The sequence below is a fragment of the Carcharhinus amblyrhynchos genome, chromosome 5 (genome assembly GCF_965287045.1).
Source record: "Carcharhinus amblyrhynchos chromosome 5, sCarAmb.v2.hapA, whole genome shotgun sequence".
NCBI classification, from domain to species: Eukaryota; Metazoa; Chordata; class Chondrichthyes; order Carcharhiniformes; family Carcharhinidae; genus Carcharhinus; species Carcharhinus amblyrhynchos.
This window is the reverse complement of record NC_137328.1, coordinates 24,357,963-24,384,361: the sequence shown is the minus strand read 5'-3', so window position 1 is coordinate 24,384,361 and position 26,399 is coordinate 24,357,963. Positions and strand designations below refer to the sequence as shown.

Sequence of the window (26,399 nt, the reverse complement as noted above, 5' to 3'; positions counted from 1 at the left end):
GTGCAACACTTGTCGTAGTCTTCCCTCATTAACTATATTCCCATTTGGCTGTTTCTGAAAATGTTGATTTTGTACTTTGCATTTCCAAATCCAAATCATTTATGTAACCTGCACCAATTTCTGTGGAATATAACTTTCCATTTTCTGCCAGTCTGAATATTAACCTTAATCTCTGTACTTTTCTTTCTGTTTTGTAGCTAGTTTACTGTCCATTCTGATCCACTCTAATCTAATGACTTCACTTGCTCTTATTTCAGTGTACAGTGCAGTATATTATCAAAGCCCTTTTGAAAGTCTAAGTAGATTACATCCACTCTATTACTCTTGTTGGCTTCTTATGTTATTTCTTCAATGAATTCAAAAAGGTTAATCAAGTATAGCATTCTGTTTTGAAATCCATGCTGACTTTATTATATTTTCGGAGTCTAGAGCTGAAAACCTCTGACCTTGCTGGCAGCTGCAATTCTCCAGTGCCACTGCAGTGACACTTTGGCTGAGCCCCAAATTCTCCATTCTCGCTGGCAGCGAGAACAGACGAGATTGGAGAATCCCATCCTTGATATGTTTCTGCTTTTTTTATTAGTATCACAAGTAGGCTGATATTAACGTTGCAATAAAGTTACTGCGAAAATCCCGTGGGTGCCACACTCTGGCGCCTGTTCGGGTACACCGTGGGAGAATTTAGCATGGCCAATCTACCTAACCAACATATCTTTCAGACTATGCGAGGAAACTGGTGCACCTGGAGGAAACCCATGCAAACACAGGGAGAAGAGCAGACTCCGCACAGACAGTGACCCAAGCCAGTAATGAACCCAGGTCTCTGGTAATGTAAGGCACAGTAAGAAGTCTCACAACACCAGGTTAAAGTCCAACAGGTTTATTTGGTAGCAAACGCTACTAGCTTTAGGAGCACTGCTCCTTCCTCAGGTGAGTGGGAGTTTTGTTTACAAACAGGGCATATAAAGACACAAACTCAATTTACAGAATAATGTGAGGCAATTGTGAGGCAACAGTGTTAAGCACTGTGCCACTGTGCTGCCCCTTGAGTAATTCTCCATCTTGAGTAAGCAGTCTTTCCTATAATTGATATTCAGCTAACTGGTCTATATTTTCCTGGATTTGCAGCTTTTTAACTATAGGATCCAAATCAGCTGCCTGCTAGTTATCTGCACTATTTCCCTTTCTATTGATGATTTTTTTATATAAGAATGCTTCTATTATCTCTTCCCTAGCACCTTTTGGTATGTGCATATCCATTCAGACACATATTTGAATCTATGTTTGACTAGCTTATCAATTACCTCTTGATGTCCTTTCTAATCTTCTCTTCTAATGTCATGAAATAGACTTTCCAGTTATACATGAAAAATTAATAAATCCTTTCTTTCCTTGATATCCATGGTATAAATATGGTGGAGGTGGGGAGGGGGGCAGTGGTTTGTGGGGTTGCAGTGGGCGGGAGGGGTGGTGGTGATGAAACCGTATCATGTGATATTGCTGGAATCTCATTGTAGGCACAACACATGGGACTCCCATCATCTCCTTCCTATAAAGCTAAAGTTGTAGGAAAATATACATTTAATGTATCTAATCTAAAATAAAGTATCCGAAATCTGATTGAAAATGCTGATAGAAAATAATTCTCATGATTTCAATATATGCATCCACCTTCAGAGATCACTAAAAGACCAAGAAGCTAGAAATGCGATGAAGCATTGTACAGACATTTTGGGATTGTAGAGTTATTTTAAAATCACTCTAAATAAACCTGTTATGTGCTTAGAGCAATGAGGCAAATCAAATGTATAAAACTTACAACAAATCAGTGAATACACAGCATCAGTAATTCTCCACACTATGAAGGAAAATTGCATTGATTAACGATTTGGACAGTTAGGACTGTACCCTATCTCTGAACCAGGCCACTCATGGACACACTCCCCTGGCAGTCATGTGAGTTCATGAACGATCCCTTGCTCCAGCAGTATAATAAACCAGACAGCCACAGCATATAATTGATTGTTAATGTGTGATTAATGTAAATTTAACATACTTGGGTATGGTAGTTTCATAGTGAAGTTGTTGATCTATTAATCCAAGATCCTGGACTAATGGCGAACAATAGCAGTTTAAATTTGGAAAATCCGGAATTGAAAATGTGACACAAAGATGACCAAAAAACTACCGTATTATTGCAAAAATGTAACTGGTTTACCAGTGTGTACTGGGGGAAAGAAATCCATCATCACTACCCTGTTTGTTCTGCACATGTCCCCAGTCCCACAGCAACGTGGTTGAGTTTTAGCTGACTGCTGAAAAGACCCAGCAAATGTCCCAATTGTGGCAGCAGTCCAGAAAAAGGTCTGGACCACCACCTTGGACAATAAGGGTTAATCATTAAATGCTTGTCCTGGCAACAAGGCCCATCACCCTGAGCATATATTAAACATAATCTTGATTTTGATCCTATCTTAGAGGTGGGGGTGGGGGGAGGGGGGGTTGTTTCTGATTTTGGGACACTGCTAGTCAAATTGAGAGACTGGTTGACAGTTGGGAATGTACCCCTTCAGGATTAGGCCACAACTCGAGCCATGAAAAGGAGGGAAGGTTTCGAAAGGCTGGGAAAGAGGGAGGATTGGAAGCTAGAGGGGACACCAGAGGGACTGGAGAGGATCTCTGAAGCAGAGGGGAGATCGGAAGGAAATGAGTGGGTGGATGGTGGAGGTCGGGGTGGACAAGATGGGAAAGGTTGGGATTGTATGAGGCTGAGCAAAGCAGATAAACTTAATTGACCAGATGAGTAGAAAGTGACTTGTCCACTGGTTCAGCATTCCTCAACTTCCTTTAGTTTATGGGTTTCCCAAGGCTGAGGAAGCCCTATCAAGATTCAACTTAAATTCCTAGAAATTAACAGTAGGAGGGAAGCCATTCAGCCCATTCTTTCTGTGCCAGCTCACTTTCCAGTTCTTTGTCCACACCTCTAGATTACAACACTTCCAACATATCCAAACACTTTTTAAATCTGATTGTTTATTCTGCCTGTGTCAAACTTTCAGACAGCGATCTCCAGGCCTTCCTGCACCACCCTTTGGGTGAAAACAGTTATCCTCAATTCGCCTCCAATCATCTACCAATTACTTTAAATCTATTGCTCTTGGTATTGGCCTCTACTCTGAGGCATGGAGGTCCTTCATAGTCATCCATGTCACTCAATCATTTTCCAAACCTCCGTTAAATCTCTCCTCAGCTTCCTCTGCTTTCGAGGAAGCAACTTCAATCTATCCAATCTTTCTTTGTTGCAAAGATTCTCCAATCTTAGCAAAGTCCTCATATATCTCACAGTTACCCTCTCTTGTGTGATCACATCTTGCCTGTATTGTGGTATTGCACACAGTACACCAGCTGTGACCTAGCTTGTAATTTATACATTTCCAGCATAACCGATATTCTGTGCCTCAGCTAATAAAGGAAGGTATCCTTTATGCCTTCTTAATTGCTTAACCAACCTGTCTTGCTACCTTCAAAGATCTGCAGAAATGTACTCCAAGCTCCTGCCATTCCTCTACACTTCTTGGTATCCTACCATCAATTTTCTATGCCCTTGCCATGTTTGCCTTCCCCTTTACATATCTCCAAATTGAACTGAATTTGTCAAATTTCTGTCCATTTTACCAGCCCATTGATACATTGCTGCAATCCCCACTTTCTCTCACTCCATCTTAAACTTCATAATCATGCTGCCTACATTAAAGTCCAAGTCATTCATGAAAACCTCAAAAAGCAAGTAAACTTGTACAAACTCCTTTAGAACTCTACTGGAAACAGATTTCCAGTGACAAATCACCTCTCTGTCACTGATTGATTTCTGCCAATGAAAGCATTTTGGATCTAATTTGCCACTACCTGTTGAACCCCATGGACTTTTAGCTTTCAAACTACGTGGACTGCATTACTCATTGACCCCACCTTGTTGCCTCCTCAAAACATTCAATCAAGTTAGACAGACATGATCTTTCTCTATGCCAATTCTCCTGGGGTAATCCAGGCTTTCCTAAATGAAAATTAGTACTGTCTCTCAGAGTCTTTTCTAGTAATTTGCCCATCTAGTTTAGGGCAAATTAAGCCCTAATTTGCCTCAGGGCAAATTATAGATGACCTGTACTAGTGTCTAACTATTTCTCCCATTATAAGCAACGGTATAATGCTATCAGTCCTCCAGCACTACACCCGTCGCCAGACATGATTGATAATGATGATCAGAGATTTGAAGGCCGCAAACACACAAAGCAAGTATGGAATACAAGGAAAGTAGAAAGAAACTTAAGCAAGGAGTAAGAAGGGCTAAAAGGGGTCATGAAAAATCATTGGCCAGCAGGATTTAGGAAAATCCCAAGCTTTTTTATACATACATAAAGAGTAAGATGGTAGCCAGGGAGAGGGTTGGCCCACTCAAGGGCAAGGGCATGAATCTACACATGGAGCCAGAGGAAATGGGCGAGGTATTAAGCGAGTACTTTGCGTCAGTATTCACCAAAGAAAAGGACTTTGTGGACGATGAGTCTGGGAAAGGAAGTGTAGATAGTTTGAGATCAAAAAGGAGGAGGTATTGGAGTTCTTGAGAAACATTAAGGTAGACAAGTTCCCAGCTCCTGATGGGGTATACCCCAGAATACTGAGAGAGGCAAGGGTGGAAATTGCTGGGGCCTTGAGAGGAATCTTTGTATCCTCACTGGCTACAGGGAAGGTCCCAGAGGATTGGAGAATAGCCAATGTTGTTCCTTTGTTTAAGAAGGGTAGCAAGAATAATCCAGGTAATTACAGGCCGGTGATCCTTACATCAGTGGTAGGGAAATTATTGGAGAGGATTCTTCGCATCAGGATTTATTCTCACTTGGAAATAAGTGGACGTATTAATGAGAAGCAACATGGTTTGTGAAGGGGAAGTCATGTCTCACAAACTTAATCGAGTTTTTCAAGGAAGTGACGAAGATGATTGATGAGGGTAGGGCAGTGGATGTTGTGTACATGGACTTCAATAAGACTTTTGACAAGGTCCCTCGCGGCAGACTGGTGCAGAAGGTGAAGTTGCATGGATCAGAGGTGAGCTGGCAAGGTGGATACAAAACTGGCTCGGTCAAAGAAGGCAGATAGTAGCAGTGAAAGGGTATGTTTCTGAATGGACAGCTGTGACAAGTGGTGTTCCTCAGGGATCAGTGCTGGGACCTTTGCTGTTTGTAATATATATAAATGATTTGGAGGAAAATGTAATTGGATTGATTAGTAAGTTTGCGAATGACACAAAGGTTGGTGGATTTGTGGATAGCAATGAGGACAGTCAGAGGATACAGCAGGATATAGATCAGTTGGAGACTTGGGCAGAGAAATGGCAGATGGAGATTAACCTGGACAAATGTAAGGTAATGTATTTTGGAAGGTCTAATACAGATAGGAAATATACAGTAGATGGCAGAACACTTAAGAGTATTGATAGGCAAAGGGATCTGGGTGTGCAGGTACACAGGTCACTGAAAGTAACACTGCAGGTGGAAAAGGTAGTCAAGAAGGCATACTGCATGCTTGCCTTTATCGGCCAGGGTATTGAGTTTAAAAATTGGCAAGTCATGTTGCAGCTTTATAGAGCTTTAGTTAGGCTGCACTTGGAATATATTGTTCAATTCTGGACAGCACACTACCAGAAGGGTGTGAAAGTTTTGGACAGCGTACAGAAAAAACTTACCAGGATGTTGTCTGGTATGGAGGGCATTAGCTATGAGGAGAGGTTTGTTCTCACTGGAGTGATGGAGGTTGAGGGGACACCTGATAGGAGCCTACAAGATTATGAGAGGCATGGACAGAGTGGATAGTCAGAAGCTTTTTCCCAGGGTGGAAGAGTCAATTACCAGGGGGCGTGGGTTTAAGGTGCGAGGGGCAAGGTTTAAAGTAGATGTACAAGACAGACTTTTTACACAGGGAGTAGTGGGTGTCTGGAACTCATTGCCGGGGGAGGTAATGGAAGTGGATAGGGTAGTGGCTTTTAAGGGGCATCTTGACAAGTACACGAATAGGATGGGAATAGAGGGAAATGGTCCCCGGAAGGGTATAGGGTTTTAGTTAAGTCACGCAACATAGTCGGTGCAAGCTTGGAGGGCCGAAGGGCCTGTTCCTGTGCTGTAATTTTCTTTGTTCTTTGTTCTTTATTCTATATTAGAATGGTGATTAATCCTGTTACTCTACCTCACTGTAATATTTATATGACCAATTCTTTATCCCAAGGGATTGTGGGTGCTCCATCATTGAATACATTTAAGGCTGAGATAGACAGATTTTTGGTTTCAGAATTAAGGGAGGAGCAGGCAAGAAAATTAGAAGTCCAAGATCAAGCATGATCCCACTGAATAGCAGAGCAGGCTCGTTTGACTGGGTAGTCTACTCCTGTTCCGATTTCTTAAGTACTTATTTTAACCTGTCACTAGTAATTAGGTAATTGTCCATCAGTAATATCACTATTAAAATCAGAAATGCATTATTTGGAGGTGGGTTGCGGTTGGGTTTCAGTTTTTTTCTCAACAGTTTTGCATGTCACCCAATCAAAACTCATTTATTTATGCTAGTTAAAATTTCTTCCATTGGATCAAAAAAAATGTAATTTTAAATGAATAACCTTACCTTATAAACTAAAAGTGAACATGCTCTGATTTGAGCGATACATTTAAACTAGTTCACCATTTACTAATACCAAACCAATTGTTGCTAAGTCTGTTTCTGGTGATAAACATGAGCCTTACCAGGGTCAAAGGTTAATAACTCAAAGCTTTTCTCAATCTTGTGCTTTTCAACAGTCTTTGTTAAATGGTGATTGGATGAAACAGTTCCCCAATACAAGGTGCAAGAAATTGATATGCATTAGATATAGAAACCAGAATCACAACACATTTGATAACCAAACAATCCATTTGGAAATGGACAACAGTTTTTTTTTCTGGACAGCAGGAAGAAAATTAAGTTTAAAAACTGTGTCACAAGTGCTTGATACAAGTATTTTATATTCAACAAATGAGTGTATAATTTTCTGGCTTAATGTTCATTTACGTTGTTACACTTTTACATCAATATTGAATATAGTAGAAAGATGAAGTGTCATACTATTCAGAGAAAGAGTAAAATTTCTGCTCCTGGGCTAAGTTGTCATTGTATGTACTACTTCAATCTGTAACAGTTCAAGGCTACATATGCTTACAGAAAAAGATGACACTGAATATAATTTTGAACTGGAGGATGGTCCATAATTACAAGCTCCTTACCCCCTTAAAGGAGGCCCATAACATATATGTGCACAACAGGATGAGAGACATATTGGGAATGAAACAGAAGCCTTCCCCTTGTTCTAGGACTATTGTGATCTGGATATGTCACATCCCCTTCTCACTCACTGATATATTAGCATGCACAAAAACAAACATTGCTCATTGTAGCTTGCAAATCTGACTCAGTATCAGAACATTTGCTCCTTTTATGCCATTGTTAATTATTTATTGGATTAAATAGTCATTCAAGAAATTTAATTTACAACATATTTTTCTGTTTTGATTGTCATCATTTTGAGTTTCAGCAACACCAAACTATTTGTGGTCTAACTTACCTTGACATGTGTTACCTTTCTCTTCATAGCCTTCTTTGCACATGCACTTCCCAATTGGGACTAACCATTCCCCATCAGCACTGCAGTACATTTTTGGAGTGTCATCTTTCATTGAGTTGTTAACACATGTGCCTGGCACCTCCACCAGTGAAGATGAATCAGCCCCTGTGATTGTGTCTTCAAAGAAAGCAAGATTATGGAATGTTGACGGGCACTTCTTGTAGTAGACTCGCACAGAGACCAGAGCGATACAGGCACCAACATCTTGAAAGGCGAGATAGAATCCCTTTTTAGACAGGGGGCCGACATCTCTCACTTCTGTATTTAACTTCATGACTCGATCTCCAAGGTCGAGTTCTGTGAAACTTTCATCTGCTGCTATTGTGTCAATTTTCATGTATTGGTTTTCTCTGATGTTCCTCCCATCTTCATCATTGGATTCATAATGATACACATTAAAGGTCTCTTTACAGGTCCCAAGACCTCCAGGGAGACTATTGCAGTCTCGTAGTGTAAACTTGAGCTCAATGAATATTCGACGGGCCCCTTCATTGGAGATCCAGTTAGTCTGTAACCAGTTATTCTGATTTTGCTCCATAACATTACAAACTTGATATGTGTGTATGGGAGTGTAGTTCTCATCAACCTCACTGATTTCTTCCCACTGTAAAAAGTAAACAAAAGAACAGCATAGGTTAAACATAGTAAAGCAGATGTCAAAATATTAATGAATTCCATTTGTCATGGAATATCTTTGGGGAAATCACAGATTTGTCGTTACTAAAATATCAAAGATTACAGAAGCTGTAGCAAAAACGCACAATGTCGGGGTACATATTTTGGTAAGAAGCCACCTATACGATGCTATCATTGTCTCTCTTTCAATTCTGTATCTCACATTCACTTTTCTATTCTGCTTCTCTCTCTCAGTTTTATTTCTTTTTCCCAGTCTCTTGTTCCTTTTGCAATTTTTTTCTCCTTTACCCTCCACTTTAGTTCCTCTCTTTTTGTTCTTTCACTTCTCTCCATCCTTGGTCATATTTACATCTCTTTTGTTCATCCTCCTCTCGTTCTCTCTCCCTACTTTTCACTGTATGTTAATACATGTGACAATGATAAATCAAATCAAATTCTCCACTATTTCCATTTCTTTCTCCTTTCCTTTTCTGTTTCTCCTGTCATTTCAATTTCTCAGCTTCTTAATCATATTTACTTCTCTATCTCTGCTGTTTTGGTTTCTTTAAGCTTCCTCTTTTTTTTTCTATTTTACACCTTCCTTCAGTTCTGTTTCTCACTTTCAGGTTAATATCCCATTGCCCTCCATTTCTGATTGTCTTTCTCTTTTTCTCCAAAATGGTTTATTTCCCCCTCTGTTTCTCTCTTCCTTCATTCCATTTTAAAACTTTCAGTATTTTTCTTTTACTAACTTCTATTTTGTATTCTTCACTTTTTTCTCATGTTCCGTTCTTTTCCTGTTTTCTCTTTCCCCTTCTCATTCATGTTTATCTTTGACTCTCTCCGATTCCATGACAGCCATTAAAATATTTTGTTAAAGGGCTATTTTAATGGCTATGTTAAGGTCATGTTAAGCTAATTTATTAGAATTTCTTGAGGAAGGAACAAGCAAAGTGAGTAAGGGGGAGGCGATGACCCAGTGCTATTATCGCTTGACTATTAATGCAGAAACTGAGTTAATGTTCTGGGGACCAGTGTTTGAAAACCACCCCAGCAGGTGGTGGAATTTGAATTCAATAAAAGAAACCTGGAATTAGGAATCTACTGATCACCATGAAATCATTGTCAACTGATAGTAAACCCATCTGGTTCACTAATGATCTTTGGGGAAGGAAAGCTGCCATCTTTACTTGGTCTGGCCTGTATGTGACTCCAAACCCACAGCAATGTCTTGATTCTCCACTGCCCTCTGAAATGGTCTAGCAAGCCAATCAGTTGAAGAGCAACAAGGGATGGGCAGCCAGCGACACCCTTGTCCCGTGAATGAATTTTTAAAAACCTGTAGATGGGACATACTTGGATTTCCAGAATTCATTTGATAATGTGTCACATAAAAGATTCCTACACTAATGAGATTTTGTGTTTTAAGGGGTAATTTATGAGCACAAATAACAGATTGGTTAGCTAACAGGAAGAAGAGAGCAGGGATAAATGGGTCATTTTTGGGTTGACAGACTGTAACTAGCCCTTCCTGATATATATTAATGAACTAGACTGTGGTGTGCAAAGCATGATTTCAAATCACGATACCAAGATTGGAAAGGTTGTCAACTCTGATGAAGATAGCCTTGAAATTCAAAAGGATGTAGATATATTGTTGGATTGGGTACATAATGGACAGATGAAGTTCAATGCAGACAAGTGTAAGATGATTATAGATTTATAGATTTGATTTATTATTGTCACATGCATTTACAGTGAAAAGTATTGTTTTTTGAGGGGTAATTGCCATCAGTGGGACCAGAAGATCCCACTAATGGAAATAGCCAAAAAATACTGCCTTATGGGCCAATCAATGTCTCTTAAAGACTTGGCACCAATCTTCTGCTTCTGAATCTAGGCTTCAATCCTCTGAAACCCAAAGAGACAAAATCCCTAGACAAACTATAGTAAAGGCCCAATTGACTATAAATTTTTGAAAGTTATATTCCTCTACAGTCTAATATTTTAACACTTTCAATACTGAATGCTGCTGAGGTTTATTTTCTACATTGCTTCTCTCCTATTTTGAATCTCTTCAGTTACGTTAAAAGGTTAAACATAATGTTGCCTCACTGGCTAAACATGTTCTGCAGATTGCAATCATTTCATTAATTTGCCATCAAGATAAACATCTTTATTAACTATGCTTGAAGAATATGACACTGTGCTTTAGTCACAAATACTGAAAAATAAAGTAGCTGAAATAGCCATTACTAATCAAAGAAGACTTGTGAAGAACAAATGTTAAAAGGTTTTCTCAACAGGCACCACTTTTATGCAGAAACAAAATGTACTCAGGGAAAGGGGGGCTAAAGATATGACAAACATAATGGTGACTATACACACAGAATGATGATTTTTTTTATTTCCCCTTTTGTAGCTTTCACTGGAAAAGATGATGCTTGTGGCAGACGTCTCATGAAGAAATTCAGTAATAGGCTGTTTTTGCTCTTCTAGATAATCACATTATACAAAACAGTATATAAACTTAAAACATGTTCATTAATTGTCCTGCATATGAAAAAATAAGGTTGTTCTGGTTAAATGAAATAGCCTTGATTTCTCTAAACTTGTCTGCATTCACTGCTCAGGCTAACCAGAATGTCATTCCCTTCTGGCTGAATGACCTGGTAAAAGAAAACCTTCTAAATTTGTGCAGCCACGTGCAAAATAGTCTTGTATGTAACTCCCCAGATACTAATCTGTCCACAGCTTTTTGCACAGATAATATTACATTTGTGGTTTAGTCTCAACAACTGCATCTATAAATCAATTTCAGTCCAGCTTTAATTATCTATCCGTAATCAGGGGCTATTCAGGCCAAATTTACATCTTATTCCTGCTGGCCAAATAGTCACATTAGTCCTTTGGTGCTTATTCAGGCTTAAATTATTATATTCTCTAGTAAACATTGAAGTCCTTTCAGCCTGATCTCCGTGACCAGCATTAATGTATCTCACCAGCAGAAACATCTATGAGTAAATTAGGATTTCTGGCATTAAAAATACAAAAGCCTTGATCCTCACACCCAATAATGGGTTTGTTTTATGCTGGCCACTTAGACTGTCCTTGATGTTGTAATCATACAGCTGTCCCAAATCCAACAGCAGCAGATGGATTCACAGTTTTCTGATTCCAGCTCATCCCCCTAATTATTGCTGCATTGGACCAAAACACCAAATTTAATCATGCACAGAATTTTGCTGTTAGATCACTCGACTCCTGCCTTCTTAATGAACATTTATCGAAATATAATCGATCATTATACAGTGTGACATGCTCTGTATGTTATTGTATTTTACAATACACACACCTTCAGTTTTTCATTGCAAACAAAATGCATCTAATAAGCATACAGGTATGAATTTTCATTCAATATATATGTGAAATCCAGATTTACAAGACTCCATCAATAAAGTTGCTAACAGTCATTCAGCTAGATGGAGCTGAGCAGATTTATCATATGTGGAGGGTCTTCTATCCTCAACTGTTAGCGTTACAACTATCACATTCAATAGCTCTAGCAGAGTGGGGATATGAATTTGTCTTTGCATAGCACATGGAACAGTAGGTGCCCACTAATTACAAAGAAGGATGAAGGTGAGCGCTTTTTTTATGAATTGATGGAAGATTTGTGATCTCCTCTGCATTTCAGGAAAGATGGATTCTCAAAGGAAACCTGCTATGAATGCTGTGGAGCTTGCAGACAACAAGGCTAATTGCAAAAAAAGTAGATTCTGTATAAAAAGAAGAAAACAATGCACACTGGTTTTCATGCTGATATTGTGGTATAATGTATCTTTAACACTACCTTAAAAGAAGCACATTGGCTATTCATTGTACATGTCTGTACAGTAGTTAAGAAAACTCAAAGCAAAAAAGGGAACATTTGCCCCATCAATTTTGCATCATTAAGAACAAGGATCAACACATCTTAGACTTCTGTTGCTATTTGTTAATCCCTGATTTTGATTTTTTTCTTCCTACTTCCTATAAAACATAAAATAAAACTATCAATATTGTTTTAGTCTCTGATTTCCCTGTTTAATGGATATTGATCTAACTTGTTTTGAAATATATTTTCTGTGAGTTTGTCCCATTTGTCCGTAACACTACGGAGAAAATAGATCATCCTGGTTCATTTGGACACACAGAAATACCACAATTTGGGGAAAAGTTTGATCTTGTACGATAGTTTAACATACAAACTGGAACCTCTCTGAGATTTTCTTCGCTTTATTTCTATTGACTATAATGGGAGAGGTCTGGGGAAACTTTTAAAGATATGAATGCATAATAGAATTAATTGGCATTTGTAAAAAGTGTAAGCTAATAAATGAAACGAGAATTAGGTTTTCCGAACTCGACTGAGATCTTTAGTAAAATAGCAGAAAGGGTTGATGCACATAGTATAGCATAGTTGGTGTATGTGGACGTTCAAAAAGCATTTGACCAAGTACCCCAATGTGGACTTGTTAGCAAAATTAAAGTCCATGTGATTAAAGGGATAGTGGCACTGTGGATATGAAGTTGACTGAGGTCAGAAGGCAAAGAGTCGCAGCGAATGGTTGTTTTTCAGATTGGAGGGAAGCATATTGTAAAGATATACTCCTGGAGGTTTCTGAAGTACAAATGAACAAACAATCTTTATTTACAAAGCTGCTTCATTAGCTGCATGCATTGCGTTAGTTCACAGTGCACACTTTCTAACAGAGATTCCCCATGCTAACTGTTGATTAGTTGGTTCAGACCATGTGACCCTTATTCAGTAAGATTGGTTTAAAAGGAACAATCACCACATTTGCATGTACCCATATGCTCCCCAGGCTCAGTAGAATAATCACTGTTCTTTTATTTGTATATTAATGATCTTATCTTTGGTGTACAGGGCATAATTTCAAAGGTTGCGAATGATACAACGTTTGCAAAAGTAGCAAACAGTGAGAAGGATGGTAACAAACATCAAGAGAACATGCATTAATAAGTTAAAGGAATGCATAGATATGTGGCAGATAAGATTTAATGCAAGGAAGTGTGAAGTGATGCCTGTTTGGTAGTAAAAATGAGAAGAAGCAAATTAGCTAAATGATACAATTTGTAAAAGGTTGCACGTGGGGCAAAAGTGTGGCATAGTGGTTAGCACTGCTACCTCACAGTGCCTGGTACCCGGGTTTGATTCCCGGCTTGGGTCACTGTCTTTGTGGAGTCTGCACATTTTCTCCATGTCTCCATGTCCTCTGGGTGCTTCAGTTCCCTCAAACAGTCCAAAAGACGTGCTGGTTAGGGTACATTGGCCATGCTAAATTCTTCCTCAGTGTACCCGAGCAGGTGCCGGAGAGTGGCAGCTAGGGGATTTTCACAGTAACTTCATTGCAATGTTAATGTAAGCCTACTGGTGACTAATAAATAAACTTTAAATAGAGAAGCTTGAGGTGTATCTGCACAAATCTCTGAAAATGGCAGGCCAAGTTAAGGCCACTAAAAAAGCATATGAGATCCTTGGCTTTATCAATAGAGTACAAAAGGAAGCAAGGTTCATAGACTCACAGAGGCATTGGCACCTAACAGAAAGCCCATAAAATGTCTTCCACTTGAGTCTCCTGACCCATTGTGCTGCTTTTGGGAGAATCTCCCCAAATCTTCTTGTTTTGGTCTCCAAAGTTCAACCTTCCTTATTTCATTTCCATATTCATCACTATGTTCTTTCACCCCCATTAGCTTCCTTTTTTGCCAGAACCAAGCTAAACAAGTCACATTCACTATACTTGTACGATACACTGATGAAGAGCATGGAAGGGTTGCATGACAGATGTGTTTGAAAGGCTGACTTTCTGAAACAGTACAAGGTTTTCCTCCATGGACACCTGTTTGGCAGGGAGACCTTCCAATGCAGGCCAATACTCATCTGGGCCACGAGCTTGTGCATCAATGAGGGAACAGCAGTGCAGCTGCAAGCCTGGCGCAGCATCCTGGCATCAGCATCAAGGTCTGCTGCCTGTTGATCTCCAGCCTGGAGAAATTGAATCTTCTGAGTGTGGAAGCTTGATGGAGAGAATCAAAATTCATTTTTCACTTTGGCCGCATCCTCTTTAGCCTCTGGTTGTAGAGATCTCGGCACAGATCCCCACATCAGCAATCTTCATTTCACCCCTGGGATGCTCATTGAGCACAGGCAGGGAAGAAAGAGATGGGAGGCCAAAAATGTCCACTCTATCAAATTTTAAAGAGATTGGGCAAGTCCCATTAAATTCTTGAATCCTTATTAATGAAATTAATCAAATATGGGAATACTCTTCTAGACCTTTTAATAAGTTCTTTGAAAGGTTTAAACATGTTAAAACATGTTTTTTTTTCTGAAGATTGGAGCATGTAAACTGTAAGAATTAGAAAGGGTAAACCATGAATGCTAGATATATCCGTGATAAGTTTTTTTTAAATGGTGCAAATTACGTCATCTGAAACCAGAAAGTACAAGTTAATATTTTACATGGAAAGCTTACATCAGATGAGAGATCTTGGATAGCTATTTTATTTGACTAACCAGAAAAGAAGAGAGAGAGTGAAAGGTATTATTCTCTACTTTTACACAATCCCCACTCATTCTCCCAGAAGAGTATCACATATCAAAAAAAAAATCCCCACATGCTTCATAACTGGACACCAAGTCCTGAATTTTCATTCCCAAGTCAGGACAATTCCAATGTCCACAAACCCAACCCAAGAAAAAGTGTCGAAGATTGGCATTTTTGCTCCAGGGACTGAGAACCCAGACTCCCATTAAAAAGTTTTAGTTCGTTGACACAACTGAGGAAAACCTTTGGTAAAAGCAAAATATTGCGGAAGCTGGAATCTGAAACAAAAAGAAAGGTCATCCGGACTCAAAACGTTGGCTCTATTCTCTGTCCACAGATGCTGTCAGACCTGCTGAGATTTTCCAGCATTTTCTGTTTTTGTTTGAGGGAAACCTTTGCCTGATTAATAGTGTTATGATGTTATAATGAATTATTGTTTCTGTGATCTGTTTTATCAATGGCTCAGTGTTTATTTGCATAAGATAAAGAGGTATAAAGTGCTTACAAGTCTGTCATTGATACTTTGAAGATCTGGTTAACTGACATATTTATACGGTTGTAGCAATTACTCATGATCAAACAAGAGATATGCCGTGCATTTCTAGATTCAGTCTAATTGAACAACCAGGGTTGGAATGATCAATAAAGAAGATGGTTTCAGCCTTGTTGATGTGATAAAATTGCAGATATAAGGTTAAAAATGCGGTGTTGACCAAATGTAAATATTGAAAAGAAATGCTCAGAAACCAAAAGACATCATATAGCATTGTCTCTTTAAAAAGCCGTGCGCTTTTATGCTCGGATTTTAAATTGAAAAGCTTAGCAGCCAGAGTTCAGCGTAGCAAAATAGGCTTTTGAATTGGACCAATGAGTTTAACACAAGCACTCAAAGACACAGAACCAATTGAATTCAAATTTGCGTGTTGTTAACACCCTCAAGCCACTCAAATTGCAGGAATACTGTGAAGTAATTCTAGGTATTAAGACCCGGACAAAGGTTTAACAGTTAGAGTAATCTTGCCACCTCTTTAGTCAGAAGGAGGAAGAGGCGAGTCCCTCAGATAGTCCTGCAGTTTTATGTATTCATAAAACTTACCCTCTACAATCGGAAAATAGATCAACTCGGAAGATGTGTCAGACCTGCACAAGAAAGACCTTCTGACTTTTAACAAGTGCCTGGTTGTATATACAGTGAAACCCCTATTTTATACACCCTAATTTAGTGCAAATTCGGATATAATGCAATCATTGGACCCATTTTATTAAAAAGCTTTACTAAAGATTAATCATGTTCCTTTATGAAGACTAATCCCAGTACTTACAATTATGATATTGGAGCTGACGTACAGTCAGTTAAATCAGGACACAGCAATCTGAACTGAGATATGGGAGAGATGATGGTTTCCAGGCTCTTTCATACTGACAGACAGTATGACAAGCACAATGATAGGTGCAAGTAATGGCTGTTAATAGGAGTTTAGAAAATTCAGGAAACAAGCTTAAATATGTTTTGCTATTTTTATTGTTTTAACTGAATGAAGATAAATTGCTACATATTAATATGTTAATATACAATGCAAGAAATTTAAAACCTATGAAGTGAAATCATTGCAGTCATTCTCACAGCACCAGAACAAGAAAGTGTCACTTCATATAAAACTATTATAAACTGTCAAAAATATATACAATAGGGCGATAATTGGGGCATTTTAGGTCACATTGGGTCACACTGAACGCTGATTTTCTCGAACCCCAATTTAGCACGACTCCGCTTTTTCCAAGATAACATTTTATGGTCCCCAACTATCACGTTATAACGAGGCTGCACTGTACATCCTTTTGAGAATGAGTGGAATTCATAAGCCTTTCTTTCATTCCTGAGTCTTGTATTATCCGGTTGGCGTGCTATTGGGCAGTTTATTCAGTTTGTTAGTTTTTATAAGGTTGTCACCAGTTTTAAAAATAAAGACCTGATAATTGTTCATGAGAGAATTCTAGGGAGGCGATTCTCCCAAAAGTGCTGAATTGGCGGGAAAACTGTTCTAAAAGCGGTCTGTTCTGCCAGTTCAGCTTCTCTCCTGAATCTCTGCACTCTGGGCACTGAAGAGGTTCCAATTGTGAATTTTGTTAAAAGCCTGGGGGGTGGGGGGGGCGGGCCTATTCACACCGGAGTTTGACAGTTCTGGGGCTCTGCGCATGTGCAGTGGCTCCAATCTGTCAAGCTCCCATCTGCTGGCCAGCCCAATCGCTGGCCAGCCCGGGACCCCTCCAGCCTCCCCTCACAACCCGATCACAGCCCCCACTGCAATTCCCGGGTTGATCTCCCCGTCCCAGAGTGGCTGATACCCAAACCACACCCTCCAGCAGTAGCAATCCCCCCACCCCCACCTCACCTCAGCAGAGCCCCCAACCTGCTGACGCCCCCCCCCCACCCCGGAGTCAGACACCTCCTTAGGCAGATCCCTCCTCAGCAGACCACACCCCCCACCCCCCCCCCAGCCTGCCCCAATTGCTGCTCTCCCTCCCCATCCCAGATCAATCCCAATGCAGATTGGCAGCGGGACCCCCCCCCAACCCCCGCCAATCGCACCTAGGCCCTGCCCACAATAGGCCCTGCCCCCATCACACTAGGGATTCAGCCACTTAAAAATGCATGACCCCAAAAACAGGGAGTGGATGGGCACATTTCCGGGCTTTCAGAGAGCTGGAAAGAACTTTGAAAATATTTGTGGCGTAGTGGGTATTTGGGGCTGTTTGATCAGGGAAAGAAGATAGAATAACGGCAGTTAAAGAGCAAATAAATGTCAACGTGTGAAACAGACTAAGTGACAACTCAACAGCCGTTCCCTCTTATTTGTTGACCAATAAAGTGAATGTATTGCTGTGCGAGGAGACTTTGCCCTCTTTCATTCTTTAGGTGCTCTCTCCATAAGAGGGCAGTGCATCATATATTCACTAAAGGTGGCACCCAGACTCAAAAGCTGTATACACAGTGAAAACAAACATGGGAAAAGTCTGTGTTTGTTCGGGAGCCGACAAGAAAAAACAGCAAAATGCACCACTGTTACAAATTTTGACTGAGTGCATCTCCTGCGTTGAAGAGTTTACCCTTGCTGTCCAACGTCTAATTGTGAGACAAGCTAACCTGGGGTTGTAACAATGAAAGCATCTGTGTATACTGAACACAGCAATTTTGTATATGCCTCCAGCATCAGCTGTACTCCACATCTTTCAGCAGATAGAGCGCTAAATATTCCAGTGAGAAAAGGCCAATTGTCAACCAACAAACTGCTTTAGTTTGCATATGAAGAAACCAGAAAATGGTTTTAGTGAAATTCAGTCTGATTCCTTGTGCAACATAAATTATGCAAACTGAGCAAACCTATCCTCCTGAGTGCAGATCTCCTGCTGGTTACCTACAACTAGACTCAAACAAATGAGATCATTTCAACATTTCACATATGAGTGTCATTTGAATATATTAACTGAAATGATTTGGTATGCATGAATTCAAATTCTATCAGCAGCTAATCACAGCTATTGGGTTAAATACTCTCTTCTAAATAGGCATTTGTGACCCATTGTATGTTGGAATATGTAACAACACAGGCAGGGGGATGACAGTGCAAACCACGTTGGGCAAAACTATTTAATTAAAGTTTATTTATTAGTGGCACAAGTAGGCTAACATTGACACTGTTATGAAGCTACAAAGCTACTGTGAAAATCTCCTAGTCTCCTAGTTCAGGTACATTGAGAGGGAATGGCCGATGCAACTAACTGGCACGTCTTTTGGACTGTGAGGGGAAACCAGAGCACCTGGAGGAAACCCACGTAGACACGGGGAGAACGTGCAGTTAGTCACGGTACAACAAGGTTTTAGTCACATGCAGTTCTTTTAGTAAATGACACCTTACACACAATTCAGGTAAAAATGCTTCATATCTATATTTATTTAAACATTGATCACAATTTAGTTTGGAGCTTTGCAACCTTTTTCTTTCACCAAAGTTTGGAATTTTGGTGTGAATTTATCAGGCACAGCACTACTTCATGCAGCTTATAGATTTTGCCCAGCAGTTGCGAGCAATATTTTGACTTCGCCAGAGTGATTACTGAGTACGTTGCCTCACACAGATGACCTGGAAGAGCCCGTCTGCCCATCCAAGAACACTTTACATACAAATGTATGAACTATCAGCAGGGGCAAGCCATTCGGCCCTTCAAGCCTGCACTGGCAATCAATAAGATCATGGCAGATATAACTGTAACCTTCTTGACCATCACTAGTGACCTTTCACCCCTTCTTTGTCAAGTTGTTGAAAACTTGAAAGACACTGGGCCCAATTTTACCATTTTCATTCTAAGTGCTGAATCTGGGCACAATTCAGATCCAACTTGGAGATCTGCTTTCAGGCGCTCCCATACGTACTTAGCCTGAAAAAAAAAATCACGAATCTGAATTGCACTGTGGGCGGGACTTATCATGCTCGAAACGATCGGAACTCTGAACTGCGTATGCACAGCGAAGAAAATATTTGAAAATCGCGCCGCTATCACATCGCTCCCAGTCTGCAAAAAGCGGATAAAGCAACCCTGGAGTGATGGTCCCCACAGACGTCACCCCACAACATAACTTCCCCCTTATCCACCCTCAACCACCGCGCCCCCCCCCAACCCACTACCCAAATCGATCACGACCCTTTGTCGCCTTTCCCCCTAACCGATCGTCCGCAGAGGGGCAGCGGTCCCCCTTGCCTCCCCCACACACCCACCCACCAGAGATTCATCTGGCGTCCCTCCTCCCTCCAGTATATTTCACATACTCACAGCCCAGTACTTTGACAGTTTCACTAATGAAGTGCACGCGCACTATTATAGCTGTGGAATCCCTTCTCTCTGCTGCCTGTACTTCCAAAATCCACTGAGGTACATATCCAGGCCTTTATTGAAGTTGTGTAATGAAACATTTTGGTACGTGTACAAATAACCGTTGTTTGATTCAACAACCTTTGGAATTGCGTTTAGCAACAGCCAACTTGCAGTAAGTTCTAAGAGCTGCATTTCCAAGTTTAGAAGATAATTTGGGAAATGGTAATAAGATCATTTCTTCTTCTCCTGAACTTGCTGAGGTAGGGGGAAAAAAAAAACGACATTCATGGCAAGTGAAATATAATCTAAGTAGCATTTATAACAAGAGTGATCAGAATTGGAAACGTGATGGGAGAGAATTAACTCTCCCCCCCAACAAGAGAATGATCGGTCCTCCCCACCCCCAAGAGAAAGTTCAAGTCTCCCTGCCCCCCACCAGACAACGATCTGCATCCATCCCCCTCCCTCCCCAACCAGACAGCGATCGCGCCTCCCTCCCCTATTTTCTTCCTTTTGAGGAAGGGAGTTCCAGAGACTCAAGAGCAGAAACAATTTTCATCTCTGTCTTAAAGGAACAGCCCTTATTTTTGAAGATTGACCCCTGGTTCTAAATTCTCCCATAAGAAGAAAAATCTTCTCCACATCCATCTGTTCGGACCCCTCAGGATCTTGTGTTTTAATCAAGTCACCTCTTTCTCCTCGAAACTCTAGCCGATATAAGCCCAGCCTGTCCAGTCATTCCTCATAAAATAACCTACCCAGACCTGGTATATGTCAAAGTAACCTTCTCTGAATTGCTGCTAATGCATTTATATCTTTCCTTAAATAAGAAACCAATTCTGCACACAGTATTCCAGATGTGGTCTCACCAGCATTCTGTAGAAGTGAAACATAACCTTCCTACTTTTGTATTCAATACCCCTCGCAATAAACGATAATGTTCCATTACCTTCTCTAATTGTATACTAATCTTTTGTGATTCATACACTAGGACACCCGGATCCCTCTGAATTTCAGAGCTCTGCAGTTTTTCATCATTTAGATAATATGCTTCTTTGTAGTCTTCCTGCCAAAATGGGGACCATTTCGTATTTTCCCTCACCACGGCTGCAATTCTCCCATCCTGAACCGCAACTTTTCTGGCAGGTCAGGGTGGGAGATGTGTGTCACTGGCCTTGTTCCGGAAGTGTAACAGGAATGCATGTGCATCTCCCCGAGCCGGAGAACAGTCACCGGTCAGACCATGCTGAAACCGGCAGGAAGACACGTAAGTAATTTGAATTTGTTTTAAATGTATTTTAAACGTTTTTTCAATGTAATTGTCGGGAGCTTATCGGTCCCAATTGAATCTCCTACTGCACTTCATTCTGGCAGGGTTTAGGGTAGCTCCCCACATTCGGGGAACTAGCGGCAGACCCCGCCAGAATGAAGGGAGGGGCAATCGGAGCCCTAGGGGGTTGGGCAGCAGAGAATGGTGCGACCCCGGCACTGCTCAGGGGGCAAAATGCCCATGTCCAAGGCAGTGCCAAGAGGGTGGGGCCTATTGTGGGCAAGGCCTAGGGACGATCGCTGCACACAAGAGGATGGCGATTCCTGCTGCCAGTCTGCAAATGGGCCCATCTAGGATAGAGAGAGGGCAGCGTTTGGAGTGCCCTTGGGGCAGGATCTGGAAGGAAAAGAGGCGGGGGGGGGGGGGGGGGGTGCGGGGGGAGGGAGCCTGCTTCCCGGGGAGTCTGACCCCAGGAGTTGGGTGTCAGCAGGTGGGGGGGTGCGATCTGCCAAGGTGAGCGGGGGGGGGGGGGTGGAGGTGTTCGACACTCCTGGGAAGAGGGTGGGGTGGACCTCGAGGCATTCCTGGAGAGGGTGGGGGGGTTAGGGTTGGCCCAAGAATTGTTGTGGAGCTACGATCGGGCCATAGGAATAGATGGAGGGGCAGCAGTGTGGGGGTCCCAGGCTGGCCAGTGATCGAGGTGGCCAGCAAACGGGGAGTCTGGCAGATTGAGACTACTGTGCATGCGCAGAGTTCCAGAACTGTCAGACTCTGCCACAAATAGGCCCTGCCCGTCCCCTGCCCCGGTTTTTTAATGAGATTCACAATTGGGACCTCTGCAGAGCACAAGAGTGCAGCGGTTCGGGTGAGAGATTGAACTGACAAAACAGTCAGGATCTAGATCAGTTTTCCCGCCAATTCAGCATTTTTAGGAGAATCGTGGCTCACTCACATACCTATCAGTGTCCACTTGTAGCCTTCTAATACCCCCTTCACAATTTACTTCTCTACCTGTCTTTGCATCATCATGCTGTCTCCCATTTTGAATAAAGTAGTTATAGTTGCCATTTTCCAATCTAATGTCACCTTCCCTGAATCCAAACATTCTGGAAAATAATGCATCAACTATCTTACTTCTTTACAGACCTTAGGGTGAAATTCATCAGGACCCGGGGATTTGTCAGCCCGCAGCTCCAACAATTTGCTCAATATCACTTTCCTGGTGAATGTAATTTTTCTGGATTCCTTGTTGCTTTCCCATTCCTGATTTATAGCTATTTCTGGGTGTAACTTCTATTCTCTATAATAAAGGCCAATGCAAAATACATGTTCAATCTGCCAGCTCCTTACTTTCCATTATAAATTCCCAAACTAATTTTCTATGGGACCAACATTCACTTAGTTGATTATTTTCTCATGTAAAATATCTATAGAAGCAGTACAATAGAAATCTTACTATTTGTCTTTTTATTACTGCTACGCAAGGGTGCCTTTGCCATGAAGTTATCCTATCTTGTTGCATGTTTGGCTGCTGTTTGCATTGACATGCCCCATTGCAAATCGTTCATTATTGGTTGGGCTGGCTTTTTAATTGCTAGTCTGAAGCAATTATTCAAATTTCTCAAGCTGATGGTTATGGTGATGGCCCCATGAGTTCCCCATTGAAGTGTTCCTGGTATTTTCTCACTACATTTAGCCTGTATTACACACCAGTTAAGCAGATAAGCAGTAACCAAGAAGTAAAGCACGTGCACCAATCAAAAAGTACTCATATCACCAGGATTCTACCACTTTGCATGCCATGGAATTGGAGCAGCCGAGGGACGGACAACAGAAATGTCCATTGACCTGAGATGGGAATGTCTGATCTCGCTCAAGTGAGGCTGTAAAATCCTGCCCAAAATCTATAAACTCTGCTTTTTGTCATATCATTTTATCAGCAAATAACAAAAAGGTTAATATGCACGTGTAAATGCTGTACCAGTATGAGTATTGACAACACATGTTGAACAGCGGTGTCTATTACGCATTTTTATTTGCAAAACAAAAACGCAATTGGATTCCCAATTAACTACACGTGGCTAGTGATTAATGTATTGGACAACACTGACCTAATTGATACATGTGTAATTAGCACATTAGCTTATATTGCCATGTGAGCAGGTTGTGGACCACTGGCATAATCATGCATGGCAATGGTAATTTTGCAAGCCTTTGGCGGTGCCATCTCTCTGTTACAACTTGGCTGCAGCTATTCTTGCTACAGATGGTTAAGCTCTGCAACAAGGTCCCCGCTGCACAGAAGGAAGCTGAGGCATTTGTCCAAGCTTGTTTGCAGGTAGGTGGGCCATTTTCTGTAAATAAGATCTGGTACTTACTGATCTTCCGAGTGAGTCTTTCTTAATTTCATCTTGCCAAATTTCAGTCATGAAATACTGTAATTAAGCCACTTCAAAAATAAAACAAATCATCCATAAAAACGCTCTTGCAATAATATGAATTAAAATTACAGTTTAAAATTACAAGCTTATAATGGAGATGTCCAGTTAAAAAGAACATTGTACTAAAAGGGCAATGTAAATAGTGGAAACAAAATAAAAAGACTGTCTTCTCCTTCGGATGTCCCTCAGGTTTGAGGATAACTTGCTTCCATGCTAAATGGAAGTCCTCAGGTAACTGAGGATTCCAGTGTGTGACCAGTAATCTCCATCACATGTGGGCCAGATGGAGGAGCGAGTGGGTGGTGTGGCTGAGTTGCCACACGCTCTCTTTATTATCGAATCTTGGCTTCAGCTTGTTCACAGCTATGAAACTGAGAGGGGGGGACCCGCAGTGGGCAGGGCAAGCAGGTTCACCCCCAATTTCATACCTCTCATGATCTTATCAGCACTGGATACCCAGCAAGATCCGTCTCCCGTCAGAAATGAGCACAAGGCTGAATAAATTATTTTGGTCTAATTTAAATATACTTTAAATATTATTAGCAAGCCCAGAATGGTATCGTCTAAGCTCACCTGCCAGTGTGGCCTCACCGGGGGACATTTGATCGAGTGAAATCATCAAGACTTAGATCAAAGGATTTTTGTTGACTAAGTGTATCAAGGAATAAGTAGGGGGTAAAGGCAGTGAATAAAATTGTTGCGCCAATCAGCCTTTATCTAACTCAAAGGGCTGAATAGTCTATTCCTGTTCTTATGTAAGACATTGGGCCTGATTTTAACATTGAGTCACACCTAAAACTTGATAAAGTCGGGCATGAGGTGATTAGCACGATCCACGCACGCGTCTGAGCAGATGCCCACTTTACCAAGCATTTGCATGCATTTAAATTGAATTAGTGAGCTGCCCGCCCAACTTTACCAGCGTTTTTCCCTTTACCATAGCATTCGCGTGTCCAGATTCGGTGCGAAATAGACACGCTCGGCAAAGGTCTGTTTCAGGCGCTCCAGCTTCGGAAGAGATAAGTTCAGAGTTTCCAACGACTCTCTGACTCAGATCGGTGGTGGGGGGATGGAGAGAGGTGGATCAGATCATTCTCTGGTGAGGGGGGAGGGTCGAGAGAGGCCAGATCGCTCTCTAGTTGGGGGGGAGGGAAGATGGAGGCAGGTCAGATGTATCTCGGGGTGGGGGGGGGAGGGGGGAGGTGGGGGGAGTGTGGCGGAGGTGGGCCACATCGCTCTCTAGTGGGAGGACTGGGGGAGAGCAGGGACGCCCAAGCATTCTTGGGTGGGGAGGGAGGAGGGAAGCCAGATTGTTTTCTGGTGGGGGGAGGGGGGTGAGATGGGAGATGGGTCAGATGCATCTCTGGTGAGGGGGCGGAGGGGTGGGGGGGGGAGGAGGGAGGCCCAATGGCTCTCTAGTTGGGAGGGGGAGAGGAGGGGGTCCAGGAGGATCTCTGAAGGGGGGGAGGGGGCGGGTGGCGGAGGAGACCACTGCCACTCTGCGGGCGATCGGTGGAAGAGGGCAGAGAGTTGCGATCGGTCAGGTTAGTGGGAGGGGGTGGGTGAATAAGGGAGCCAGTTATGTTGTGGGGGTGGGGTGATGTCAGGGAGGCCATTGCTTCCGCTTTTTGCTCCTGGGCTGTTTTATCTAACTTTTGCGACCCAGGAGCGATGTGACAGGGGTGCGTTTTTCAAATTTCTTTCAAAACACACACGCATGGTTGAAGGCTCCAATCGGAGCTGCAGTATTTCACGTGCAATAAGCCCTGCCCACGGGGCAATTCCGACTAGTGATTTTTTTTCAGGCTAAGTGTGTCTGGGGACGCCTGAGAGCATTTTTCCCAATCAGATCTGAATTGTGCCCAAATTCAGCACTTCGAATCAAAATGGTAAAATTGGGCCCATTGATTTGGGTTAGTAGGTAGCTAAAGGAAAATAGAAGCTTGTAAGAGCAGCTTGGCCACAGAATTCAGGGCAAGGGGGAATATTGAACAAATTGCCCAAGTCTTGCCTGGAGTCTCTTCGGAATAAATTTGATTAGAACAACATTTTCACACACATCAGAGCATTAAACAAAGAAGGCAGATGTCATGAATAAGGACAGATGTCATTAGTATTTGTTTGGAGGATGAACAATGGCTGAAATAGATTGCTAAGGAGGGAGCTTGAGACCAGGACAGTTATCTCATTTGAGAAACAATCAAATACTATGAAGCAAATGGGTTAATGTTGGTAATCGGAAAGCGATGAGGTCAAATGCACCAAAAAGCCAACTTTTCCAAAGCCTATTTTGTAAAGATAACAAGACAGGAGAAAAACTGTATTCATAGCATCTTTCAGATTGTGCAAAAGTGGGTTCCATTTCCCCAATCCATGTTATTTACCATGGCCCTGGATTACAGCAGAGGAAACCATAAATTATAGAATGCCAGGGCTAGGACAGGAATAACTTAATTTGAAGATTCTAACCATACAAAGTCAATTGATGTGGTTACCAAAGAATATAATGAAAGCAGAAAAACCACAACTGTGGCCCAAGTACTGATCCTTGAGAAGATAATTACACTGACAAACTACAGCATCATCGGCTCTATAAAATGACAGCATCGGAAACCAGTAAGAAATTCCTAAATGGCTTTGAAAGAGATGTCAGTTTTTAAGTATTACAATGATTAATTTCAGACCTAACAGCTAGTGTTTGGCTTCGCCAGCTTTTAACTCTGTGGGAGCAGTTCAAGGAAGACAATTTCCACTTTTTTTCAGTTCATTTGTGAGATTTGAGTATTATTGGCATGACCAGCAACATTTGTTGCCCTCCCCTAACTATCCTTGTTATATAAAATACTCTTGCTAAAGTTTTAAGTTCGTTTATTCATATCACAAGT

The 26,399-nt window shown here is 41.5% G+C and overlaps 1 protein-coding gene across 1 annotated transcript in view; it reads right to left on the bottom strand.

Annotated features, from left to right (window-relative positions):
- epha5 (EPH receptor A5) overlaps positions 1 to 26,399 on the bottom strand; it is a 332,885-nt gene that overhangs the window by 267,203 nt on the left and 39,283 nt on the right. Inside the window, exon 3 of the mRNA XM_080188550.1 lies at positions 7,643 to 8,306. Within this exon, the coding sequence (XP_080044676.1) occupies positions 7,643 to 8,306 (664 nt within the window). The remainder of the gene's footprint in view (positions 1 to 7,642; positions 8,307 to 26,399) is intronic.